At 42.7% G+C, this 25585-nt stretch overlaps 1 protein-coding gene across 2 annotated transcripts in view; it reads right to left on the bottom strand.

Moving 5' to 3' along the window:
- EBF1 (EBF transcription factor 1) overlaps positions 1-25585 on the bottom strand; it is a 462583-nt gene that overhangs the window by 400251 nt on the left and 36747 nt on the right. For both annotated transcript variants that reach the window (XM_073567867.1, XM_073567868.1), the window contains exon 6: positions 20297-20365. In XM_073567867.1, the coding sequence (XP_073423968.1) occupies positions 20297-20365 (69 nt within the window). The remainder of the gene's footprint in view (positions 1-20296; positions 20366-25585) is intronic.

Raw genomic sequence — 25585 nt, 5'->3', positions numbered from 1 at the left:
ATCTTTTGAAATTTGAACTTAGACAAATTTTCCCAAAAAATTAGATTCATGGTAACTAAATTTGTGTGACTATAAATACTGGAAAGCTTGTAATTGCTTGGAAAATATACGTGGAGGAAAGAGAGAGAGAGAGGACCATGCTTAATATAAGAGCTTACACTCTACAGGAGAGAGAGAGGACCCCACTCACCATAAGAGCTTACACTCTACAGGAGAGAGAGGACCATGCTGACCATAAGAACTTACACTCTACAGGAGAGAGAGAGAGGACCCCACTGACCATAAGAGCTTACACTCTATAGAAGAGAGAGGACCCCACTGACCATAAGAGCTTACACTCTACAGGAGAGAGAGGACCACACTGACCATAAGAGCTTACACTCTACAGGAGAGAGAGAGAACCCACTGACCATAAGAGCTTACACTCTACAGGAGAGAGGACACCGCTGACCATAACAGCTTATACTCTACAGGAGAGAGAGAGAGGACCCCACTGACCATAAGAGCTTACACTCTATAGGAGAGAGAGGACCCCACTGACCTTAAGAGCTTACACTCTATAGAAGAGAGAGGACCCCACTGACCATAAGAGCTTACACTCTACAGGAGAGAGAGGACCACACTGACCATAAGAGCTTACACTCTACAGGAGAGAGAGAGAGGACCCCACTGACCATAAGAGCTTACACTCTATAGAAGAGAGAGGACCCCACTGACCATAAGAGCTTACACTCTATAGGAGAGAGAGGACCCCACTGACCATAAGAGCTTACACTCTATAGGAGAGAGAGGACCCCACTGACCATAAGAGCTTACACTCTATAGAAGAGAGAGGACCCCACTGACCATAAGAGCTTACACTCTACAGGAGAGAGAGGACCACACTGACCATAAGAGCTTACACTCTATAGAAGAGAGAGGACCCCACTGACCATAAGAGCTTACACTCTATAGGAGAGAGAGGACCCCACTGACCATAAGAGCTTACACTCTATAGGAGAGAGAGGACCCCACTGACCATAAGAGCTTACACTCTATAGAAGAGAGAGGACCCCACTGACCATAAGAGCTTACACTCTATAGGAGAGAGAGGACCCCACTGACCATAAGAGCTTACACTCTATAGAAGAGAGAGGACCCCACTGACCATAAGAGCTTACACTCTATAGGAGAGAGAGGACCCCACTGACCATAAGAGCTTACACTCTATAGAAGAGAGAGGACCCCACTGACCATAAGAGCTTACACTCTACAGGAGAGAGAGGACCACACTGACCATAAGAGCTTACACTCTACAGGAGAGAGAGAGAGGACCCCACTGACCATAAGAGCTTACACTCTATAGAAGAGAGAGGACCCCACTGACCATAAGAGCTTACACTCTACAGGAGAGAGAGGACCATGCTGACCATAAGAGCTTATGCTTACACTCTACAGGAGAGAAAGGACCACACTGACCATAAGAGCTTACACTCTACAGGAGAGAGAGAGAGGACCCCACTGACCATAAGAGCTTACACTCTATAGAAGAGAGAGGACCCCACTGACCATAAGAGCTTACACTCTACAGGAGAGAGAGGACCCCACTGACCATAAGAGCTTACACTCTACAGGAGAGAGAGAGAACCCACTGACCATAAGAGCTTACACTCTACAGGAGAGAGGACACCGCTGACCATAACAGCTTATACTCTACAGGAGAGAGAGAGAGGACCCCACTGACCATAAGAGCTTACACTCTATAGGAGAGAGAGGACCCCACTGACCATAAGAGCTTACATTCTACAAGAGAGAGAGGACCCTGCAGATCATAAGAGCTTACATACTACAAAAGAGAGACTAACTTAGTGCAGTGACTCTGGAGATGGAAAACAACTGTGCCATACAAACTGGGATCCACTGAGAACAGCTGATCTGTGAAGGCCTGGGTCCTGACCCCCCACTGTACAAGGTATGATAATCCGCCAGATGCCATACCTGCAGGGCTTCTTAGGGAAGCCGGCGCAGGCAGAAAGAATGACCTTAGATGGCTCTCTGATGCTTCAACAGTGTAAGAAGTGGTGCTAACAAGTTTTTTGGGGGGATTTCCATGAATAGAATCTCAAAATATTCAAATTCACTTGTCACGGATGTGTCAGAGGCTGCAGACCTTTTCACTATATCTGTCTGCAGAAGTTCTCAGCAGTTTGCTTTGCAGACTTCGGCCTGGTCCTTCTGACGCTAGGATCCAGTGGCCACCTCCCCAGGCTCTAATGGTCACACCTGGATCTGGGTGTTTATAACTCACATCTTGTTGTTGGGAGTTGTGGGTGATAATTTCTATTTCCAGATCCCTTTTGCAGCGTGGAGCTATAGTAGTTGGCTATCTTCCTCTCTGATGTTTGAAGGACGTCCTTGTTTATATCTGAGTCTACCCAAGCTAAGTGTTCCCCATTTTTTGTGTATCTCTTCTGTCTTTAGTGGTAGTGGTGATTGACTAGCCCTATCCTGACTTTCCCAGTGCAGGGCTTATCGCCAGGGTTAGGCAGGGCTTAGGTACCTACTCGGCGATGGGTGCGCAACCTATATAGGGACGATAGGGCAGGCAGGGAGACGTTAGATCTGTCTAGGAGTCTCCACTTCCCCCTTCCCTAGTGTTTGGTTCCCTTTACCTTATCCCTTCGTGTTGCACTTAGCCTTTCCTACATGTTGTGTGAAATTACGAATTACAGGAAATTCATCTTGTACTTGATCTTCTGCAGATCGATCTCCTCATTTCTACTGAGCAGGCATTTCTGTTGAGCAGGACCTGTGCTGCTGAGAACAGATCTATTATTAATTTTTCAGTGCGTATCTGAAGCACGGTCTCATTTTGTAAAAAAGCCAATAAACGACCGCCAATCCACAAACAATTAGCAGATTGGCAGTCATTTAGCACCGCCGGTCGACTGGTGTAAAAAGGATCCCAAGACTAAAGTTACATATGCTTTAAAAAAATCATGCCAGATAACAAAAACATGGGTCACATGAGCAAATAAATGGCCTGAAAACATCAATACCTGCAACATATTCTACTATTATTATTATTATTATTATTATTATTACCAGAGCACAGCAATGCATTTTTTAGCTTCCAAAGAGACAGTCAAAACTAAACAAAACATCGCTGTTTGTAAAACTTCTACAAAAAGTTGCACAACACCAGGATCAAGGACTTACAGTAGTCTGAAATGCGTTGGAAAAGAAAAAATTGCATATTGCTTGGATATGCCGATAATTCCAAATTTTATCTAAGTTTTTGGAACTTTTGGATACATTTTAATACAAGGAATGGCTGGATCATCATTCATTGTTTGAGCAGAAAATACATCCAATATTACATTGGATACATATGATTTTAATCTTGGCTTTCACTTAACCCTATGGAGACTTTCCCATTTCCGCAAATCAGTATTATTATCTGGCTATTGGCTTCCACTTCTGGAACTTTTTTTTATCTATTAATGGCTTTGAGTTTTTGGCAGCCATTTTTAACTCGTCCATGGGAAAACGAGACTGTTATGATTTCAATTAACTCAGGAATTATGATGATAGGGTCGACACGGTCAAGAAGAAATTGTCTGGTCACGATCATGTGAAACAATGAGACAGAAATTGTCTGGTCACGATCATGTCAAACTTTGAGACAGAACACAAACAGTGGTGGTTATTCCACCCCGGCCATCTTCTGGGCATGGAATCTTGGAGGGTTCAGCCGGAAGTTGTATCTGTCATTGTGAGAAGTCTTGAAAGCCGAATTCAAACTGATCTCCTTTCTGCTTTGCCATCTTCTTCTTTTTTTTTTGATACTTGTGCTGCAAACCTAATTAGCAAACTCAGTCATTAGTCTTCTAGAAAAATTAGCACAGCTTATGCTAATTACTCCAGTAAAATTTAATAAACTCTTTGAAATAGGGATAGACTAATGAGGTTTTATTTATTGAACTAAAATAACGGTAAGGAAAAAGGTTAGGACACAGGGATACCCATTGTAGTAATAAAACCACAATTTATTCCATTCCGGCACAGGAATTTTATAGCTGCGCTTTTAAATTCAAATATGAGTTACAATTCGGATGTTAAATCAATCCCGAACTTAATTTAAAAGAAGAAACTCTCCTCCCCCCTCTTCCAGCCATGATTTGCTGCTCGGAATAACTTCTCGCTTTTAATGGGGGGTAGTGAATTTGTGTCCACGGAAATAGCTCTTTTCAAATGACATCATTGGATCATTAGACGGCGTTTCGTTTCTGAGAAATCGAGAGTCTTTGGGCATATTCAAGGCACCTTACGAGCTGAGGAAACACAAACGGGGGGTTCACAAGAGAGACGACGCAAGCCTGAGCTCTCGCCAACGAGCCTCAAGACGTTACATAGGCTTAAAAAGGTGCCTGGAAAAATCACACCTCTTATGTACTTGGCAACGGCACCAGGGCATCCCGAATGTGAGATGTAGGATTTGATTGACTGTAAGGTTTGGGTACAGATAGGGAATTCGGCTTCTTATATGTTCAGACAATTGTGGTCCAGTGATAGCACATAAATATAAGGACTGGAGGCCTATAGGAGTTTTTGAGGACTTTTATAACCTGTCCTTATGATAGGACTAAAGGCCCTGTCACACTAAGCGAGATCGCTAGCGAGATCGCTGCTGAGTCACTAGAACTGTGACGTTATAGCGATCTTACCAGCGAGATCGCTGTGTGTGACAGTGACCAGCGACCAGCCCCCCTGCCGGGTATCGCTGATCGTGCCCGAAATGTCTGGACATTTCTTTGGTCGCTCATGTCCCGCTGAGTCGCTTGTATCGTCACGTTTGACACCTAGCCTAACGACCTCGTTAGCGACTCAGAAGCAAGACAAGGTGGGGATTAGCGTTCCCGACATCGTTACAAAGGTCGCTATGACACGCTAGATCGTTGCTCCGTTGTTGGGTAGATTGGACTGTCTGACATCTCAATAGCGACCACATAGCGATGCGGCAACGATCCCTGTCGTGTCGTATCGCTGTCGGGATCGTTATAGCGTCGCTAGGTGTGACGGGACCTTAAGTTTACTCTTGCGATTAGCTGATTGAAGTAGCTGGATCTTAATACTTTGCTAGATACAGTGCCATGCATCCGATAGTGGCTGTCTTTCGTATTACACCTATCTACTGCTCAGTCCTAATCAGGGACTGATCTGCAATGCCATGTTTAGCCACCACACTAATTTACAGACCTGTTCCCGGTAAACAATGAAGAGGTTCCAGCTCTCACCAGTGATCTGTACCGCCTTCAATTGGATGACCAGTGAAAATTCCAGGAGTTGGACTACTTCCGATCTGATATTGACTGCCTATCCTAAGGATTTCTTTTTTAACGGTCTTGAGCCATGGCAACTTAACGGATGAACGATCTATCTGTAGAATCCTAGATAGGTCAACCAGGGTCTTCTCTGCCATTATTGTGATAGTATCAAGCCATTGGGTTGCTGGTCTTCCTCTTCACCTTGTTCCTTCTATTCTTCCATCCATGATGTTATTCTCCAGTGATTGCTCTCTGGATATGATGTGTCCAAAGTAGACAAGTTGTAAGTTGGTGATTCTGGCTTCCATTGAAATATCTGGCTTGATTTGTTCCAAAATTGATTTGTTTATCCTTCTTGCCATCCATGGTATTGATAACATCCTTCTCCAGCACCACATTTCACAGGTGTTGATTCTTCTTCTGTTTTGTTTCTTTATCCATCAATACTAACACCTCTCAAAAGATAACCAAGTGTGACAGTGGTAGACCTTAAAACCAGGGCCGGACTGGGACTAAAATTCAGCCCTGGCATTTGAAGTTACACAGGCCCACTAGTCACATGGTGACTATATAATATCTTTGTACACTTGTAGTTTACAAGAAGTGAGAGGAGATTAACACGACTATATAACATGAAGTCATAGCTGTGCCCAGTATTTCAGCTCAGTCCTATTTATTGCTTTTAGGTACAGTACTCCTCCCAAATCTCTGTCCCCTTTTGTATGCATGATTACAGAATTCCTGGCAGAACTGCTCTCTATTGGGCAACCAGACCCCCTGGTCATAGCCGCCCCTATCATACCTCCCAACTTTTGAAGAAGGGAAAGATGGACAAAGACTGCGGCAGCAAATTTTGGCCACGCCCAGCCACACCCATTTCACAAATAGTCACACCCATGTCCACACCTAATCACACCCATTTAGCACTGCTGATCACACTGACTGGTACTGAGGGCACAGTGGCTGGCATTATGGGCACACTGACTGGCACTAAGGAAGAGAGAAAACAGAGAGAGAGAGAAAAAAGAAAACAGAGAGAGCGAGAAAGAAAGGGGAAAGAAAGAAAGAACAGTGAGAGAAAAAGAAAGAACAGTGAGAGACAGAGAAAGAACAGAGAGAGAAAGAAAGAGGGGAAAGAAAGAACAGAGAGAGACAGAGAAAGAACAGAGAGAGAAAGAAAGAAAGAAGTAAAGAAAAGAAAGAAAGAACAGAGAGAAAGAGAGGAAAGAAAAAGAAAGAGGGGAAGAAAGAACAGAGAGAGAAAGAAAGAACAGAGAGAGAAAGAAAAAGAGAGAAAGAAATAAAGAAAGATTCTACAAAGATACTATAGCAGCCCGGCTCCCATTGTAGTGCCCACCTGAGCCTCCTGGTGCAGGACCTATCATGATCCGCTCACATGGCCGGCATCCCCGATTCCAAGGCGATCCTGCTGTCTGCGCTGTCGGAGGAGGACACGGTGATGGATCTGAAGCATTCCTGGTTCCATCACAATCTCCTCAAGAAATTATCTCATTTCCGGTCAGCTTCCAGCACATCACTTCAGGTGGAACGTCACGTGTGTGTTTTAAAATGCTCCTCGGGGCTCCGCCGTGTACTCCTGTGTCCGTGGGAAAAGCACGCTTCGTATGCTTTGTACACACTTGGCTCCGCTCCGTACATCCCATACACATATGGCTCCACTCCATACACACACGGCTCCACTCTGTCCACCTCGTACACACACAGCTCCTCTCCGTACATCTCGTACACACACACGGCTCCGCTCCGTACACCTCGTACACACACGGCTCCTCTCCGTACACCTCGTACACGCGCGGCTCCTCTCCGTACACCTCGTACACGCGCGGCTCCTCTCCGTACACCTCGTACACGCACGGCTCGTCTCCGTACACCTCGTACACACGGCTCCGCTCCGTACACCTCGTACACACGACTCCGCTCCGTACACCTCGTACACACACGGCTCCTCTCCGTACACCTCGTACACATGGCTCCTCTCTGTACACCTCGTACACGCGCGGCTCCTCTCCGTACACCTCGTACACGCGCGGCTCCTCTCCGTACACCTCGTACACGCGCGGCTCCTCTCCGTACACCTCGTACACGCGCGGCTCCTCTCCGTACACCTCGTACACGCACGGCTCCTCTCCGCAACACCTCGTACACGCACGGCTCCTCTCTGTACACCTCGTACACGCGCGGCTCCTCTCCGTACACCTCGTACACACACGGCTCTGCTCCGTACACCTCGCACACACGTGGCTCCGCTCCGTACACCTCATACACACGCGGCTCCGCTCCATACACCTCGTACACCCGCGGCTCCGCTCCGTACACCTCGTACACCCACGGCTCCGCTCCGTACACCTCCTACACACACAGCTCTGCTACATCCACACTGTAAATCCTGACCCCACACATACTTACCTCAACCAGCACCATGACAACAGCAAAGCAGAGTCTTGCAGACGGTAGAGGCAAGGCTGAGCGCACAGGACCTGTGATGAGGTCACAGGAGGGGCGGAGTCAGGGGTGACATGATCGGGGGTCTGGACAAAGGCTCCTGATCATGTGACCCCCTGACTTTCCCCTCCTGTGACCTCATCACAGGTCCTGCGAACAGAGCGAGCAGGCAAGCGAGTGCGACGCTGTGAGTGGCTGCGGGGGGGAGGGGGTCTCATGCTACGGCGAGGATGGGGTGCGAGGGGGGCGTGGCGGCTTATCTCCCTGCAGTGCGGGAGGAACTTGGAATCTATTACCGCCATGCCCGCAGAGGGCCAGCGGCAGGAGCCACAGTGGCCGCAGCAGCTGGCAAGCGGCCAGATGATCGGGCGCTGCTGCCCGCGGCCCACGTGACAGCGGCCCAGTGGGAAAATGCCCGGTTGGTTATATTGCCAATCCGGGCCTGCTTAAAACCCGCCTTCTGATCACGTCAGAGTCTCCAGTGTCCTGGAAGCTGAGATACTGAGATATGAGGAGATATTTAGTGGGTTCTCCAACTCAGGAGCTGATTTTCAAGTCACTATGTCTTTTCTCAACATAGAGGAAACAAGCTAGTCTTTGATTTCTTGGTCCTGATGAGCCATAGTAAAAAGTAGACCTTAGTGATAAGAGATTGACTCTAAGGCATCTCCAAATGGGGCCATCTTCTACTGAACCTTTAGTGTTCTTCTGTATTAGAGGGCAATATTGCATGAAGGCCTAGGCTCTATGAAGGATCCTGTTGGTGACCAGTTCTTCCACCCCAAAAGCCCCCAAACACATGATGGGATTGGCTGACAGTCTAATGTGTATTGGGGCCCCCAACTGATGATTGACAGCAGAGATAAGGATTCAGTATATTTGATCTTTGGCCTGCTGATCCTTTTGTTCTCCGGATATAAGCTGATGTCAGAGGTTCTCTTAGACAACACATGAGCACTCAGCAGAGTGCTCCTGTGTATGGGACATTGGGTGACATAGTTGCAGGCCGAACAATTGGAAGAATTTGCTTCATTGATAGTTATCTAAATGATATGGGGCAGGGGCATAACTACCGTATAATAGGTTTAGGGGTTGCAGTCGCACTTGGGCCCTGAAGCCTAAAGGTGCCCAAATGGTCCCTTTGGCCCATATTCAAAAAACAATGCTATTACATTCCCATAATAGTAAGGAGTCGTGTAGGAGATTTTACATTGGCTGCCAAGAGGTTCAAGTTAGCCAATGATCAAGGCTGTAGATTAATTCCCAGATCCAACCCTTCTTTAAGCCATTGACCATAATAAAGGAGCCTACTTATAAAATATATCTCTCCCCTGATCATAGATAAGTCACTTATTAATAAAAAAAACAAGTTGTCTCACGTAAAATGAGATCATCTATGTATCTCATAGTTTATGGGGTGAGTTTTATGCAGACTACTGGGGTTATTCTAATTATAGAGGGGATTTCCAAAGTTGCTGAGAAAAAAAATAGTTGTGACATGGAAAACAACTCTCGATAAGTAAAGTTTCCACCATTTCTCTATTCCCCATTCTGAAACCTGACTGAGAAGGGGAATCATAGTGGTCAGAGAAGGAAGGGACCTTCTCGGTAATTCTTCATAATGGCAATTTTTTTTTAATGTCCTTTCATTCACATGATATTGTAAAGTTACTTAATTGTGACAGATCAAAAACTGGTAAAAGACTGTGGCCATGTTGACATGATGTCTGCCCAAACCAAGGCTGTACAGTATCTGTTCCTGTTTTCTACTGCAATAAGAGTTGCAGTTTCAAGAGTACACCCAGGGGCTTCTGTACAACATCCTGTGCTGCTACCCTTCCCAGTGTCATCATAGACTAATGCTGATAGGGTCCCTTACTATCTATCTATTATCTATCTATCTATCTATTATCTATCTATTAGCTATCTATTATCTTTCTATCTATAGCTGTTTTGGAGGGTGGAATTTTAGCCCCTTCCTCCCTACAAAACAGTTACAATTCTATTATGTTTTTGGGTTTTCTCCCTTGATCTGATCGCTTCTCCCATAACATTTCTATGGGATTAAGATAAGGAACATTCCAAAATCTTATGAAGAAATATGAAATATTCTAAAGGGGTCACAAACATACTCTAGCTATCTATCTACTGATTTCACCTGCCTTGCCAAGCATAAACAATAAAGCAAAAGCTTTTCCAGCTACATAGGTAAGTATGACTAATTCCTGTACACCGTAGGAGGATGCAAGAATATTATGTAAATGATCCTATGTTGCCTTGCTTTAAATATACGTTCTGCATCACATTTTCTAGAAAGGATTGCCCAAGTTTTAAATAAACCCGTGAACGTAAAAGAAGGGATTCTGGTGACGGATAACAGAATGAAAAAAACCTTGAATCAATACATATTATAATCTAAATATTATTTTAAAAAGAACCTTCTAAATCCATACAAATCTTACTTAAAACTGTGCAAAATATGAGTATTTATTATGCTACATAGAAAAGGCATCAATGGCATCTTTTGGGGGGTCCAAAAGAAATGTGATGCATTTCAGAGACAATCAATTCCAACGCGGAATTTATCAATTTTATATATATATATATATATATATATATATATATATATATATATATATATATATATAAATAATATTTTTATTTAAATAATAATAATAATAAATATTATTTGTTTTTATATGTATAATAAAATAAATAATAATTATTTTTCTAATTATTATTATTATTGTAAAAAAAAGTAATTAAAAGTTCTGAAAACAAACCAGACAAGGGGACATTGCTCAGGCTTTGATAAGATTTGTATGTCCAAAGGGATGGGGTGAGGTCGAACTTGGGAGCCTAGATGGTTTTTTGAGGTTTTTTCCTGTTTTTGTTTTTTCTTTTGAGGATCACATGACACCCGTGTTATCAAAAATTATTTATATGAACCTCATGATATTATCTAACATGATAAGAATTGATATAAAAACATGCCAGGAATATAATGACACCATATAGTGAACACGTAGATAAATTCTCCAGTCTTTATGAATAACACTTACCGTTATGATGGAAATAAATCACTGACTAATGCTGCTGTTATCACATTGACTTCAGATCATAAGTAACCATTATCAAGTGGTCTTGAAAAGAAAATGTTTTGTTTTTTTTACTGCCGCACCGCCTTGTGTAGAAGTGACTCATTCATTACGCAAACTTGGCAGTCAACCAGCTTAGCATATAGCCTTTAAAGCACGATTACATATCCATACGTACTGTATGTCCAACCAGCATTCGAGTATAGAAAGGGTTAACTGAAATTAGCTGAAGCATTCTTTTTTTTTCTCAGAAACAGCGCCACCCTTGCCCATAGGTTGCATATGGTATTGCAGTTCAGCCCTTTTCAAGTAACTAGGGCTTTGTTGCAATACCAGAATCAGCCTATGGGCAAGAGTGGCGCTGTTTCTCTGAAAAAAGCTTGTATATTCGTCTAATCTAAGGCATAAAGCATAGCTAGATTGTCCAAAGCTGATAGCCCCATTAAAGGCTCCCAGACATATTCTACTAGAGTCGTCCAATTCCACCCATATAGGTGAGGTGAAATTATGCCAAAGTGTGACTCTCCCCGATAGATGATCTTGGGGGGGAGATAAGGATCGGTCAATTTGATTTTCAACACCTGATCCCTTTGCTCTCCAGGAGACAAGTCACTGCCTGGCAGCGGCTTCTTTGCGCTCCCCTTTGAAACTTTTGGTCAAGTCGGGCATTTGTCTGTAAGGGAGATATGGAAGAGATTGCTGTCGGCCAAATGTGCGCTCTGCCATTAGCAATCTCATATGTATGAGGGCCTTAAAGGGAATAAATCAGCAGGATTTCACCCCCCAAATTATGTATTTGCACTTGTAGCTCTTTCACAGACAAGTCCAGAAATACCTTTACATGGCCGGTCCGTCTCTCCATTTCTGAGAAATCAGTGCTTGAATTGATATGCAAATGAGGCTGAACAGCTATGATAGATCTGGAGCCTCTGTCACTTCAGCTCTATTCCCCGCCCAGCACCTCCTCTTCCAGCTTGACTGACAGCCTCTGTGCTGTGTCACTTCAGGCAAAGGTGCTGTCAGTCAAGCAGGAGGAGATGGCACTGGGCGGGGAATAGAGCTGGAGTGACAGAAGCTTCAGATCTATCATAGCTCTTCAGTCTCATTTGCATATGAACTCAAACACTGATTTCTCAGGAATGGAGGAACGGATTGGCCATGTAAAGGTAGTGTTGGATTTGTCTTTGGAAGAGCTACAAATTCAGACAAATAGTTTTTGGGGGTCAAATCCTGCTGACAGATTCCATTTAAGATTGTGAAATGACAATTGTTCCAAGTCCAACTAAATAGTGCTAAAATCAGTTATTACATACAGTACATACTGAGATCTCGGTTAGTAAAAAAAAAGATTTCTTAAGTCCCGCCCCCGAGGAACACCCAAAAACAGACAAGAACATTTTTCAGTTGAGTATACATAATTTCAACCCCTTTGCAGGACATGCTTGAATTTCCAAAGATTGTTCTAAAAGTTTGAGACAGTTCCGGTAAATTTAGGACAATAATTATTTCTTCTCTGACCTTCTGTCCATTATCTCGACTTCTTAGGAAATTCTGTGCTTTGTATAATTCAGAAAACTTTGTAAAACCATGAACATTTAAAAAAAAAAAAAAATCAGATAAAAATTGAAAATTAATTTTTCTTTTTTTTTTTCCCACTGACACGTCGTGTTCCGTTACCTTACAGCCGATACAATCACTTAGCGCTCATGCCACGGAGATATGGTTAATTTAAAGGAACATACGGTCAAACTAAGCTATGAAAAATTTACATTTTATTAATGATGTTCAACAAAGGCCCCCCCAACAAATGTCAGCAATATCTAGAAAATGTTATATTAGTCCACAGAAATCCCCCAAAACCTTACATAAAACAGAACAAAATTAACAAGCTGATTCGGTTTGCTAGTTGTAGAAAGGGACGCATATCTTAAAAAGTAACAATTTCACGCCCTAATGATCCGCGCCTCTTTACTGTCAGTCCTCGTTAATGCACAGTGCGCTCTCCACACTCAAAGGAGGGTTAATACACCGAGAGCGGTAATGAGAACAGGACAGCGCCACCATATATTCAATTACATAAGGCCTAACTAAAAAGCAGCGAGAAGCCCCATACAGGAACTAATAACCACCCGGAGTAAAGCAAGGGGGAAGAGAGGAAGGAAAATAATAAACAAGCGAGGGGCAGAAATAATAGCTGGAAAATCATCAGCTGGAATGTAGAAAAAGGAAAAGGTGTGATAAGAAGTTTAATAATAATAAACTATGAGGGCTAATACAGGGTTAACACGTTCAGACTTATACATTATAGATAATACAGGGATAGATAGATAGATAGATAGATAGATGATAGATAGATAGATAGATAGATGATAGATAGATAGATAGATAGATAACAGATAGATAGATGATAGATAGATAATAGATAGATAGATAGATAATAGATAGATAGATAGATGATAGATAGATAGATGGATAATAGATAGATAGATCGATAGATAATAGATAGATAGACAGACAGACAGATAGATAGATAGATAGATAGATAGATAGATAGATAGATAATAGATAGATAGATAAATAGAAAAAAATCAGGCAGTACTCCAGTTCAAGGAAAAATTGTGGACTTTAATCGAGTGCTGCCTGGTTTTTTTCTATTTATATTTTGCGTTGGATAACCGCATTACTCAGGAAGTATTGCACCCAAAATCTGCTCAAGTTTGTGCTGCTGTCTGTTTTTTCTATTTACATAGATAGATAGATAATAGATAAATAGATGATAGATAGATAATAGATAGATAGATGATAGATAGATAGATAGATAGATAGATAGATAGATAGATAGGGAAGATAGATAATAGATAGATGATAGATAGATAGGGAAGATAGATTGATAGATAGATAGATAGATAGATAGATGATAGATAGATAGATAGATGATAGATAGATAGATAGATAGATAGATAGATAGATAGATAGATAGATAGGGAAGATAGATAGTTAGAGCACCAGTTTGAGGCATGAGAAAGGCTTTATTTAGCAGAGCATGTGGGTGAATCACTTTTACTTTTTGGATTTATAGGATGGGGCCCTTAGCCAGTGGTCCTCGGGAGCTTTACACTAATTTCTGCACTGTTTCTTATTTCCACGTTTCCATTTTATAACATTATATATATATATTTACACCATATAAGGTGTTTTATCTACAAATATAAATGTAAAGACATACTTATACTTTTAGCCCAGCTGCCATTTTTGTGTCGACATAATTCAGATTTTGCTTTATCATTAAACAGGGATACAGTGGATTTTCTTAGAGCCGAGGCCATTTCCTCCAGGGATTTTTTCACAGATTAGTTCCTTACACAGACCATTCCTACGCGTTGACAGACACATTCCATAAACTAGTGAGGCCAGTCGGGAAAAAAAAATAAAAAAAAATAAAAAATCCATCCACTTTGGACTGAGATATTCCACGTTCCAGCAGCCAGTAATATATTCCGTCCACACACATGAATGCAGAGGTGCACAAACTAATTCACAATGTATTTATTAGGGAAAGAGTTGTCAGTGTCAATGGGCGGCTAATTAATTGCCAACATCTAATTCAAAGTGGCCACTAGGAAAAAAAAAATGTAGATTTGTTCACAAGCTGCTGCGTTTCTAACAACCTGGGAACAGATCGGGGTAGGCACCTTCGCACTGGGTGAAAATGACGTTAAGATAATTGCACACGTTTTTTCATTAATTTTTTGGAAAATTAAAATAGAAAAACCAAAGTAATATAAACGCTGCACACATAAAGAAGTATATTTAATTCACAGATGAACAGGGACATATGTAAAATAGTGAGGGATCCTGTGATGAAAACTAAATTGGGCACCACTTTGGACCTAGTTCACACCACGCAAATACCCAAATCAAAGCCTGAGCGGCCAAGTGCTTGTTGTCACCATCCCATGTCAGCACAACCCTTTTTCTCTTCCCTTCCCAGTGGCTTAACATGGGAGAAGCCACGTGGACTGCTACCCTGACTGCTATAGTGGATGGGGACGCACAATGTAAAATGAGTAGCGCCGGTAAGCTCTGCATCTTCTTGGTGTGGAGCACGCACCGGCTGCCTATGTAGAGCACAGCATTCGAGGTGAGCTTGTCATCTCATTCTGTGCTCTGAATAGGCAGCAACTGAGATGGCAAAATTCACTATGATGATCTGAGCTCTGTCATCTCAGTCACTGTCTATGCAGAGCACAGCAGCCGATGACAAACTCATCTGAACTTTTGCGCTTTGCATAGACAACGACCAAAGCTGACAGAGGCTGAGCAGCTAATGAATGAAAAAAATATTGATTGGTGATAGGGTTAGGGCTAGAGATAGGATTGATGATAGAATTAGGGCTAGAGTTAGGTTTGGTGATAGGGTTAGGGTTAGAGTTAGGATTGGTGATAGGGTTAGGGCTAGAGTTAGGATTGGTGATAGGGTTAGGGCTAGAGTTAGGATTGGTGATAGGGTTAGGGCTAGAGATAGGATTGATGATAGAATTAGGGCTAGAGTTAGGTTTGGTGATAGGGTTAGGGTTAGAGTTAGGATTGGTGATAGGGTTAGGGCTAGAGTTAAGATTGGTGATAGGGTTAGGGCTAGAGTTAGGATTGGTGATAGGGTTAGGGTTATAGTTAGGATTGGTGATAGAGTTAGGGCTAGAGTTAGGATTGGTGATAGGGTTAGGGCTAGAGTTAGGATTGGTGATAGGGTTAGGGCTAGAGTTAGGATTGGTGATAGGGCTAGGGCCAGAGTTAGGATTGGTGATAGGGTTAGGGCTAGAGTTAGGATTGGTGATAGGGTTAGGGCTAGAGCTAGGATTGGTGATAGGGTTAGGGCTAGAGCTAGGATTGGTGATAGGGTTAGGGCTAGAGTTAGGATTGGTGATAGGGTTAGGGCTAGAGTTAGGATTGGTGATAGGGTTAGGGCTAGAGTTAGGATTGGTGATAGGGTTAGGGCTAGAGTTAGGATTGGTGATAGGGTTAGGGCTAGAGTTAGGATTGGTGATAGAGTTAGGGCTAGAGTTAGGATTGGTGATAGGGTTAGGGCTAGAGTTAGGATTGGTGATAGGGTTAGGGCTAGAGTTAGGATTGGTGATAGGGTTAGGGCTAGAGTTAGGATTGGTGATAGGGTTAGGGATAGAGTTAGGATTGGTGATAGAGTTAGGGCTAGAGTTAGGATTGGTGATAGGGTTGGGGCTAGAGTTAGGATTGGTGATAGAGTTAGGGCTAGAGTTTGGATTGGTGATAGGGTTAGGGCTAGAGTTAGGATTGGTGATAGGGTTAGGGTTAGAGTTAGGATTGGTGATAGGGTTAGAGTTAGGGTTGGTGACAGGGTTAGAGTTAGGGTTGGTGAAAGGGATAGCGTTAGAGTTAGGATTGGTGATAGAGTTAGGATTGGTGATAGGGTTAGAGTTAGGATTGGTGATATGATCAGGGCTAGATTTAGGATTGGTGATAGGGTTAGGGTTAGGATTGGTGATAGGGTTAGGGTTAGAGTTAGGATTGGTGACAGGGTTAGAGTCAGGATTGGTGATAGGGTTAGGAATAGAGTTTTGAGTAGGGATATGGCAATAAAATAATTACTTTAAAAAAATATATAATAAAAAGTTTTAAAAAAAAATCAATAAATAATATCCATAGTCAAAGGGTTAGGGGGCATAAAATATTCGCCTTGTACCCAGGCATTGGCAACCCGTGCTATGCCACTGCTTGCAGTGTCTATGAAGAGGTAGAGCATTATCCATTGGGAACCAGGAGGAGTCAAATCTAACCTGGGACCGTCCTTCTCTACGAGCCCCATAAAAGTCATCTGGCTAGCATCTTTTGTTTACAGAAGTGCATGTTATACTCAAGTATAAAGCAACCTTTTTTTTGAAAAAATATTTTCAAAAACTTTCCAAACAAAAATAGCACCCAAACCTATAAACAATCGCCTGAATCAATTATTTGCAAACATACATTTAGTTGAAAACCAACACATAAAATATATACAATAGAAAATAAATAGACAATTAAATTAATATTTTAAATTCCAGCTTGGCGAACTTCCCCCAGAGGCGCACCAATGCCTATGGTTTTCAACATCTACCAAACGATGTTGGACCTTCGTTTGTACTGCCACAGATACAAAAATTCATTATGATATTTCAGTACAGATGGGGTTGTTCTGTTTGTTTTTATAGGGTTGTCACAAGCAACATAAATTACCTATGTACAGAATGGATGATATATGTATGATCGCTGGGGGTCTGTCCGCTGAGACTGACAAATCACGAGAATGAGGGCCCCAATCTCTCATGTGTGAATGGAGCAGCTTTGAGCATGTGCGACCTCTGGCATCATGCATGCGCACTATCACTCCATTCCTATACGAGATTTTAGGCCAGGATTAGAGGGTCTCTCAGCAGTTGGACCCCCAGAGAACATATATTTAGCTCCTCTTCTGTAGATAATGAATAAATATTGTTTATTGGACAACTCCTTTAAGTTACAGTATGCGTCTCGGATTCGTACTGAGCGCTTATTTAGGTTGAAAAAATTCCTTACAGCATAAGTTAAAATAATAGCCATTGAAGAAGACCTTTCATGGGATTTCTTTTTCAATTATACTGAGTACCTCCTCCAATTCCAGCTGTTTCACTGATTCTGAAACAGTTTTTCTTTTTTTTCTGTGCCACTCCGTTCCAAAATGATGCCACTATTTAATAATAGTGCAAATTTACCCCCTCAATCAACTGGGCGTATACCTTAGAATTTCTTTATTTCAATTTGTTGCTGTTCCTCTAATGCTGACCATTTAAAACATGGCCACGCCCACAGAGAAGTTCTGCGTTACACGCCCAGTTGCTTGAAGGGGAAATTTACTTCTATAACTTTGGAATGGAAGGGCGCAGAAAAAAAAGAAAAATTGTTCCAGAATCGGTGAAGCTGCAGCATTTGGAGGAGACACATGATTTGTATAAAAATAATCCAGTGAAACATCCCCTTTAAAAAGAAAAATCTTTTTGCTATATGCAGTATTGTGGATTTTTGACCTGAGGAACTCTGAAACACATAGTTTTACTTAACACATGTAAAAAAAAAACTTGTTTCCTCTGTACTAAATAAATCATCTTGAGAACTTCTTCTGGGGTAACACTCTTTTTTTTATATTTGCTACTACAAAATAGCACTTTTACATAGATGACGTTCGAATCGTGATATTTTTTCATAAAATCAGATCACCAATAGTAAGACAGAGACATATCACATCTCGAGTTATTTAGCTACCGAGGACTTGAGTTAGAATGCCGAAGTTTGCATTATTATAGACAACTTCAAACCCTCACATGTACTTTGGTCCATATTCCAAAACCAATGCTTAACCCCGAAATTCAAGAATAACAAAGCCAACTGACCCTACTGTACCAGGCACATGAAGACAATATACTCTTTGTAGAATTCATGCATCATATTTGGAAACAGAAGATGGGACAAGAAAAATAAAAACAACAAGCTCTACCATATGGCCTGGTGCCGAAACCCAACAAATGAGCCTGATGGACCTTATCTCCAACCCCAGACATCCATCAAGACACAGACATGACATTCCCCAATCAAATGTGATCGAATCCAAAAAGGCAATTCAAGCCCAAGTGTATATTGCAGGGAACATAACAACATCCGCCACCAAATGCCAAGAAGACGGCCATTTTGTTGGCCAAGTGAACACCCCCAAAAATGGTTTAGGCCAGAAGATGTAAACCATGGGTTGTGTTCAAAATCCAGTTTAGTTCTGATGACAAATCCCCTTGAAAATTTGGTTGAGGCCACAAAATAGCTTCTTTAGCATTGGGTGGTCTTTGCCCTCAAAATGAAAGCAGCAGTGACTTTTTCTTATGTATCCAAATTTAGGTAGAAGACAGAAAGAAATCATCATCCACAATGGAAGGAGACTATAAAAACATTATCTATTAATTTCTATTAAAATATCAAAAGGGAAAAAAAACAAAAATAAACACACTACGCCATTGCGTTTCGAGCACTACGGCTCTTAATAATGCCCTTGGGCTCGAAACGCATAGGGAAAATAAATGTAACCCCACTAGACCTAAGGGTTTTGAGCACTAAGGCTTTTAATAATGCCTTAGTGCTGGAAACTCATGGGAAAATATAAACACACTATGCCTACGCGTTTCAAGCACAAAGGCTCTTAGGGCCCTTAATAATTAAGAGCCTTAGTGTTTGAAACGCGTAGGCCTACTGTGTTAGTTTTTACTTTTTCCGTTTTGATATTTTAATAATTACTAATAAATAATGATTTTATAGTCCTTTCCATTTCGGTTGTTGTTCCTGCCTTCTACCTGATCATTTTCACCCGTGAGCCAACTTGTGGTCTCTGTCCGTGCGCCGCACCCTTAATAAGATTGAAGGATTCCTGGACATGGTGAGCTGATGTGATATTTTTTTTGCTTTTATCCAAATGTAGACTAGTGTTTAGCCACAATGTACAGACTCTAACCCCATCTTTTGTATTGAGGCATCTAATGAGTGTGTGCAAAGGTCATTATGAAGCCTGTGGGAGCAGGGACATTGGTGGATCCTGTGTTATTAGCTGTGTATAGAGGTGTAACCTGTCACTGTTATCTTGCCTCTGCTGATTAAAAGGCTATTGAAAACTTTTCTTAAACGGGAAAATTGCAAGTTTACTAATTCTGATATATATATATATATATATATTAATAAATATTATTTTTTAATACAGATATTTAAAAAAAATGCCAAATTAAAGAAAAAAATACATGTAACATAAAAACCTAGGTCATTTTCTGATAATAGCTTCCATTTATTGTGTGCCTACCAACTAATAGTGAAAGTTTGCTTATGGGCATAAATTATTCTCTTCTATGACCCCAATTAAAATAGCGTCCCTCTCGGAGATTCCCCTGTAAGTAGTGTAAATCTAGGTATGGCAATTAGATAGATCTGATCTCCGAGTTACTTTACTCATTAGGAGAGAAGTCTAATGTGAATATCAGATATATGTAGCCATGTATTAAGTTGTGACCTCCAGCTTTGATTAATACAAAGCTGGGTAGTTTTGTGAAAGCCACCCCGGTGAGTTTGGCGGTCCCCCCCGTTTAATGGTAAATTCCGATGATCGGTTTTGGAACCTTCATTAAGTTTGAAAAGCAATTAGAGATTGCGCGACATTACGGAACAGATGTTAGAAAGGGCAGAGAAGGTGTTACATGGTCGAGTGCTCGCTCGTCTAATGGCACTGCAGTGTGCCGTACCCAACCGTCACCGCTGCTTTCATCTGCCCAACACCCGCTCCGAGAAGCGACATGGGGCAGGTGTTTCATAGTAATGAGGTTCAGCAATGGAGAAGAAAATAAAGGCAGCTCCAACCTGTCAATAATCACCGGATCGGATGGTGTCTCGTTCCGATTCCCACAGCTCTTCTTATCACAACAGCGACTGTGGAGCAAAAAATAAAAAAATTCAGTATTATGGTTACACTGCAAATTCAGCCTCATTGAGATGGAAGGTTCAAATTGCCACGTTAGCGGCATCCAAGCTACCTGGAAGCTGTGTCAGAAAACACGTAAAGCCGCATGGGGGCTAATTACTCACAGGAACCTCGGCCAGCACAGCTGCCGGCTTATTAAGCCTAGTAACAGCACAGGTAAATCATCAAATGGATCCCCCGAAATACCGACTTTACGCCTTTTTATAATTTCCGTATATCGAATTTAGATAATATTTTCAAGGCATTTCAAATTTACTGGAGAGCATTAAAAGAAGCCATGAAGAACGCTTTTGCTAGTTGAAAAGTCACAGAGGATTTCACCCCTAAGGCCATGATCACACATGGAGGATTCACAGTAAATTTTGCAAATTTATAGTACAAAGAGTTTTCATACAAAATGAATAATATGTATCACTATGGTGCAAAAAATAATCATTTTTTAACACAAGTAGATTCCGCAAGATCCTACATGTAGTGAGAATATTCCTTCATTACCTTCAAGTCCTGGTGGACATAGACAGACGAGGCCCGTGGGTAAAAACAATATATGGGCCATTTGTAGTCCAATAGATCATCATCATAAACCGTTCCACCTGTTTTGGAGGTAGAAAGGGGCCCCTGGCTGCACCAAAGATATGCCCATCCCTGCCGTTAAGGGGTTGCCTCCCGGTATCTGTTGTTGGTTGGGTTGCAGCGGTGACATCACGTTGACAGCCCTGCAACCAATCACTGAGCTCAGTAGCTCGCTAATGCATGGTTCAAGCATTGGCTGCATGGCTGTCAATGTCAGTACCTATATACAGTAACCGGAGCAACACTGGACACACAGTGGATGAGCGGACCAGTGGAAGTTCAAGTTCTGGTACCCAACCCGAACTTTGTTCCAAAGTTCGGGTTGGGTACCTGAACTATACCCGAACTTGAACCAGAACCCTATTTAAAACAATGGGGGCCCGGACATTTGAGCCTGAAAATTTGCCCTCTCTCTTTCTGCAACGGACTTCCCCCGGAACTCCAAACATCACAACGAAGTCCAAGTTCGGCGATTAGCACCAGACATTATCTGTCCGGTAGGAACCCCGAACTTTTAAGTTCGCTCATCTCTTCCCAGGAAGTTTAAGTAAAGTGTGATTTGTTTTTTTGTTTTGTTTGTTCAGGGTTTTTTTTTAGATCAGATCTTATTTATGGAGAAGAAACAAGAAAACATCATCATTACAGGTTCTATTTTTCAACCAATACAGACATAAAGTGAATATAACACAACTTACAATACTATAGGAAGGAAATGCTAATATGATTTTTTTTCTTCTAGGATGTCATCTATGCAGGGGGTGATTTCTGAAAATTGGTCCATGCAAATCAAGCAGGCATTCTAAGCCTTTGAAATTAAATACAAATTCTATAAAACTTGATATCAAGAGCACAATCCATCATCAATAATTACAATAATAGCTAAAATAGGAAATCGAGATTTATGGGGTTTGTTATGCAGAAGGCTCCTGCGCATTTTCCATATAGCATTGTAATTCAGGTCTCAGCCACTGGGACAATTGCATATTTCATTAATCTTTACAGTGAAATAAAACTATACACGCAGTGTACTTTACCAGACGAGTCGTTTAGGAAAGTCATTTGTCCCGGTGACTAGAACGGTGGAAAGGTTTTGAATTTTCATAAATAATGGTTTCATCTAGTGCAGATCAAGCCTCTGGCTTTACAAAGACAGTCCTGCTTCAAAAATAAGATACCCCCTGCCAGCTGGACTAATGCCACTTTGTGCCCTGCGGAGTCATCTCTATAGCTGCCCTTGATCTCTCATACAATGCAACCAATTTCTACAAGATCGAGCCATATGGGACACATTGAGTTTGTGGACGGCCACATTCTTCTATGACAGGGACGGAGATGGTTGTTCGGAAAATAAAAAATAGACCAGTGTGTAAGGAGCTGAAAAATTAGAAAAAGGAGCTTGTATCTAGCATTGAGGAGAAATGAAATATTTGGAAAGTTCAAACGATGCACGACTTAGACCTTATGCCCAGCTCAATAGAAATTTGTCCTTCTTTACCTTTCCTCTCGGCTTGAGATATCCTTAGCCTTGACAAAAAAAGAAGATTTTGCAATACTCTTATTTTAGAGAACAAACATTTTTTTTCAAAGCTGGTTATCTCATGTCTGCCAATTCTCCCAAAATGTCTTGGAGTCTTCCAGAAAAAAAGGCGAGACCTCCAGTCTCGCAGGACTTGGAAAGTCTCCTGGGCACCACCAAAGCCTTACAAAATTTCCCAGAAAGGAGCGCCTGCAGATTCAGTGGATGTGATGGATAGGGCATGGACAAGGTACATAGAGGGATGAAGGTGGCTGACAAAAGGGAGGATGAGTACACAGAACTTGCCCCAAAAGGTTGCCACTAAACAAAAGATATCTCAAACTAAGAGGTAAGGAAGTACACAATCTCCGTGTTGTACAAAGCAATAAAGTGGCATTCGTAGAAGTGTATGAGGCCATTAAGAATCTCCGTTTGTCTCAGGGATTATCAGTGGCGTAATTTGAAGATTGTGGTCCCCAAAGGAAAATGTCCAACAGGGCATCAACCGTTACAGATCATTAATGGAATTGGTCTTCTCATATGGACGAAAGGGATATTGGGTGGGACTGCAACACCTGCTCCCAATATAGTTATGACTATGGATATTATATATTGCTGTCTTCTTATGTGGCTGTAATCCTTTCTTTGAAGCCCATACAGCTACACCCCTGCCATCAGCTGCTGTCTAGGCAGCATGTACATGGCACAATGGAAAATTATATTTCCATTGAGTTGTTTCAATTTGAAGGGGTTGTCCAATAAATAATATTATCTATCACCCATGTGGATCGCCCTCCCAGGGCTGTGGGGTACTCGGTACCGGGCCGGTGTCAGTGGGATGTGTCACAGCGGCGGTGACCCGGACCGTGGCCCTGGGCGCCCAAGTAATAGGAAGATGTGAATGGTGAAATGTAGTTAAATGAATAGTTTGTGACGCCACCTGTGGTGTTCGGCAAGGGAGGTGTTAAGCCGACGCTGCATGCAGATCCTCCGGGACAGATGGTGTGGTGCAGCAATGATGGTATAGCCCTCCATAGGCAGAGCTGTTGTCCCAGGGCAGTGTAGATGTGGAGACAATTAGGTGATGTAGTGTCTGGCGCAGGGGATGTAGCAGTGTCAGGCGGACAGACGCAGGAAGGAATGGAGGACACCAGGGCATGTAGTTCCAAAGCTTTACTCACAGTCTGTAGTGCCCGCTTCTGTGCCGTGTCCTCCGGGTCAGGGACTCAGTCAACCTCCAGGTAGGATGGAATGCTCCCTTCCACACTCCACCAACTTATGTGCCTTTCCTGAACGTCTCCTCTATAGCGCCTTTAAGTGTGAAGATCTGCAGTACCGTGTTACACTGGAGTTCCTCCTGACAGATGTTACCAAGAACTCTACTTGCACGGTAGACAGCTGTAGCCTGCTTCGGGGACTCTCTACTCCTAAGTCCCGGCTCTCTATCCGTATTGCTGTTGTGCCCTCAAGTCTTAGATGGGAGTAGTGCATTTACAGCCCACTACTACACCGGTGTCTGCTGCAGAACCATTAGTGCTCGTACAACCTCGGGGACCGGGACCCGGCCTTGCGCTTAGAACTTCTAGGCAGGGTTCTTCCTCTAACCCATGTCCTCTGTGTTCCCTTTTACTCCTACGTTCCATACTTGTCTTTTCCCTTCTATGGAAGCTGAGGCTTCAGGTCAACGTCCTTCTCCTTCTTTCCTTTCCTTTCCCGAGCCAGCTGGCTCAGGTCACTGAGGCAGCTGCAGCACTCCTTCCTCCATCCCTTCTTCCAGGGATCCCCACTCCACCCCGAGTGGCTTCCTTCTTCACTGACCTCCTGTCAGACTGACCTGTCATCCTAAACCATCCCGCTCATATATATATATATTCTGAACTCCACCCACCTCCCAGCACGTCTAGTGTTCCAAGCAGGGAACCACCAAAGGTGCTCTGCTTCTCTCTAAGCAAAGAGCCGCAATGTGGTTGTGCTGAACTTCTCTATTGTGTGGGGTGCGAGTGTTGGAGCGTGGTCAGGAGCCCCCAACTTACCTGGATGGTGGGGCACCACACCTTAGGAGAAGGTGCAGTACCTCTGTGGCGACTGAGCCTCAGGGGCGCCACACATGCACAGGATAAGTCACAAGTGTAGGATCACTGGGACCTCCATCGATTGCAAGAACAGGAGTCCCAAAGTTACCACTTCATCTATTGTTTACATCAGTGGTGGTCGCACCACTCAATTTACAAACTTTAGAAACTCCGTTCATTATGATTTCAGCAGTTGGACCACCAGTGATGATACCTTTATTAAGCATCCTATGGATAAGTTATAGATATTCTTTGGTTTGGTAGAGATGCAACACCCCATTACCCCTGCCAATTAACTGGTACCAGTGCCAGAAGTTCTGAGATGATGCCGAAACACCACAGCTTCATCAAAACGCTAAAGGGCCGAGGTCGGGTACTGTAGATCCACCTACTAATTTCTATAGGGGGTGGATTGGCAGTACTCGGACTGCAGCCACTATAGAAATGGCGGAGCTGCTATGTTCTGACAGCATCCAAAAAATTTTGGCCGCTTCCGGGAACAGCTAATCGGCGGAGGTGCCAGGCGTCGTACCTCCACCAATGGATGGGGACATCAATAAAAAAAAGTAGTGGCCAACCCCTTTATGTTAAATTTAAGATACGGTACTAGATGTCTCATTCTAGAACCTGTGTGGCAGCAGATCCAGCAAGGTTTAGGTCTTTGCTTTGCCAGATCCTGAAAGGCATACATGGCCAGTTTTGCAAATATTGTCGAATTTGTTGAATGCATGCATCAGAAAGCTAAATGACGATCCCCTCTCCATAGAAGCCGCTTGGCCACCTCGCCATCTCTAAAACCGGTACAACGATGTAAGAGGCGACCACTCTTGAATCCACTTGACCCTTCGATCCTCTTTACCTGTTTGTAAAGTAAACCAATCATCTCGCGGCCAAAATACCCACTCCACATCTGAATTCAAAGCGCTACCCATAGGAATGTTTTAGTAGCCCATAAATTTGTTCCCTTTGTCACATAAATGCAAAGCTTTATGGCGCTGTTAGTCTTG

Source organism: Dendrobates tinctorius, unplaced genomic scaffold (assembly GCF_039654945.1).
Source record: "Dendrobates tinctorius isolate UK_male_01 unplaced genomic scaffold, ASM3965494v1 ptg000020l, whole genome shotgun sequence".
NCBI lineage: Eukaryota > Metazoa > Chordata > Amphibia > Anura > Dendrobatidae > Dendrobates > Dendrobates tinctorius.
The sequence above is the reverse complement of the archived record's forward strand: the minus strand, read 5'-3'. Positions and strand labels throughout refer to the sequence as shown.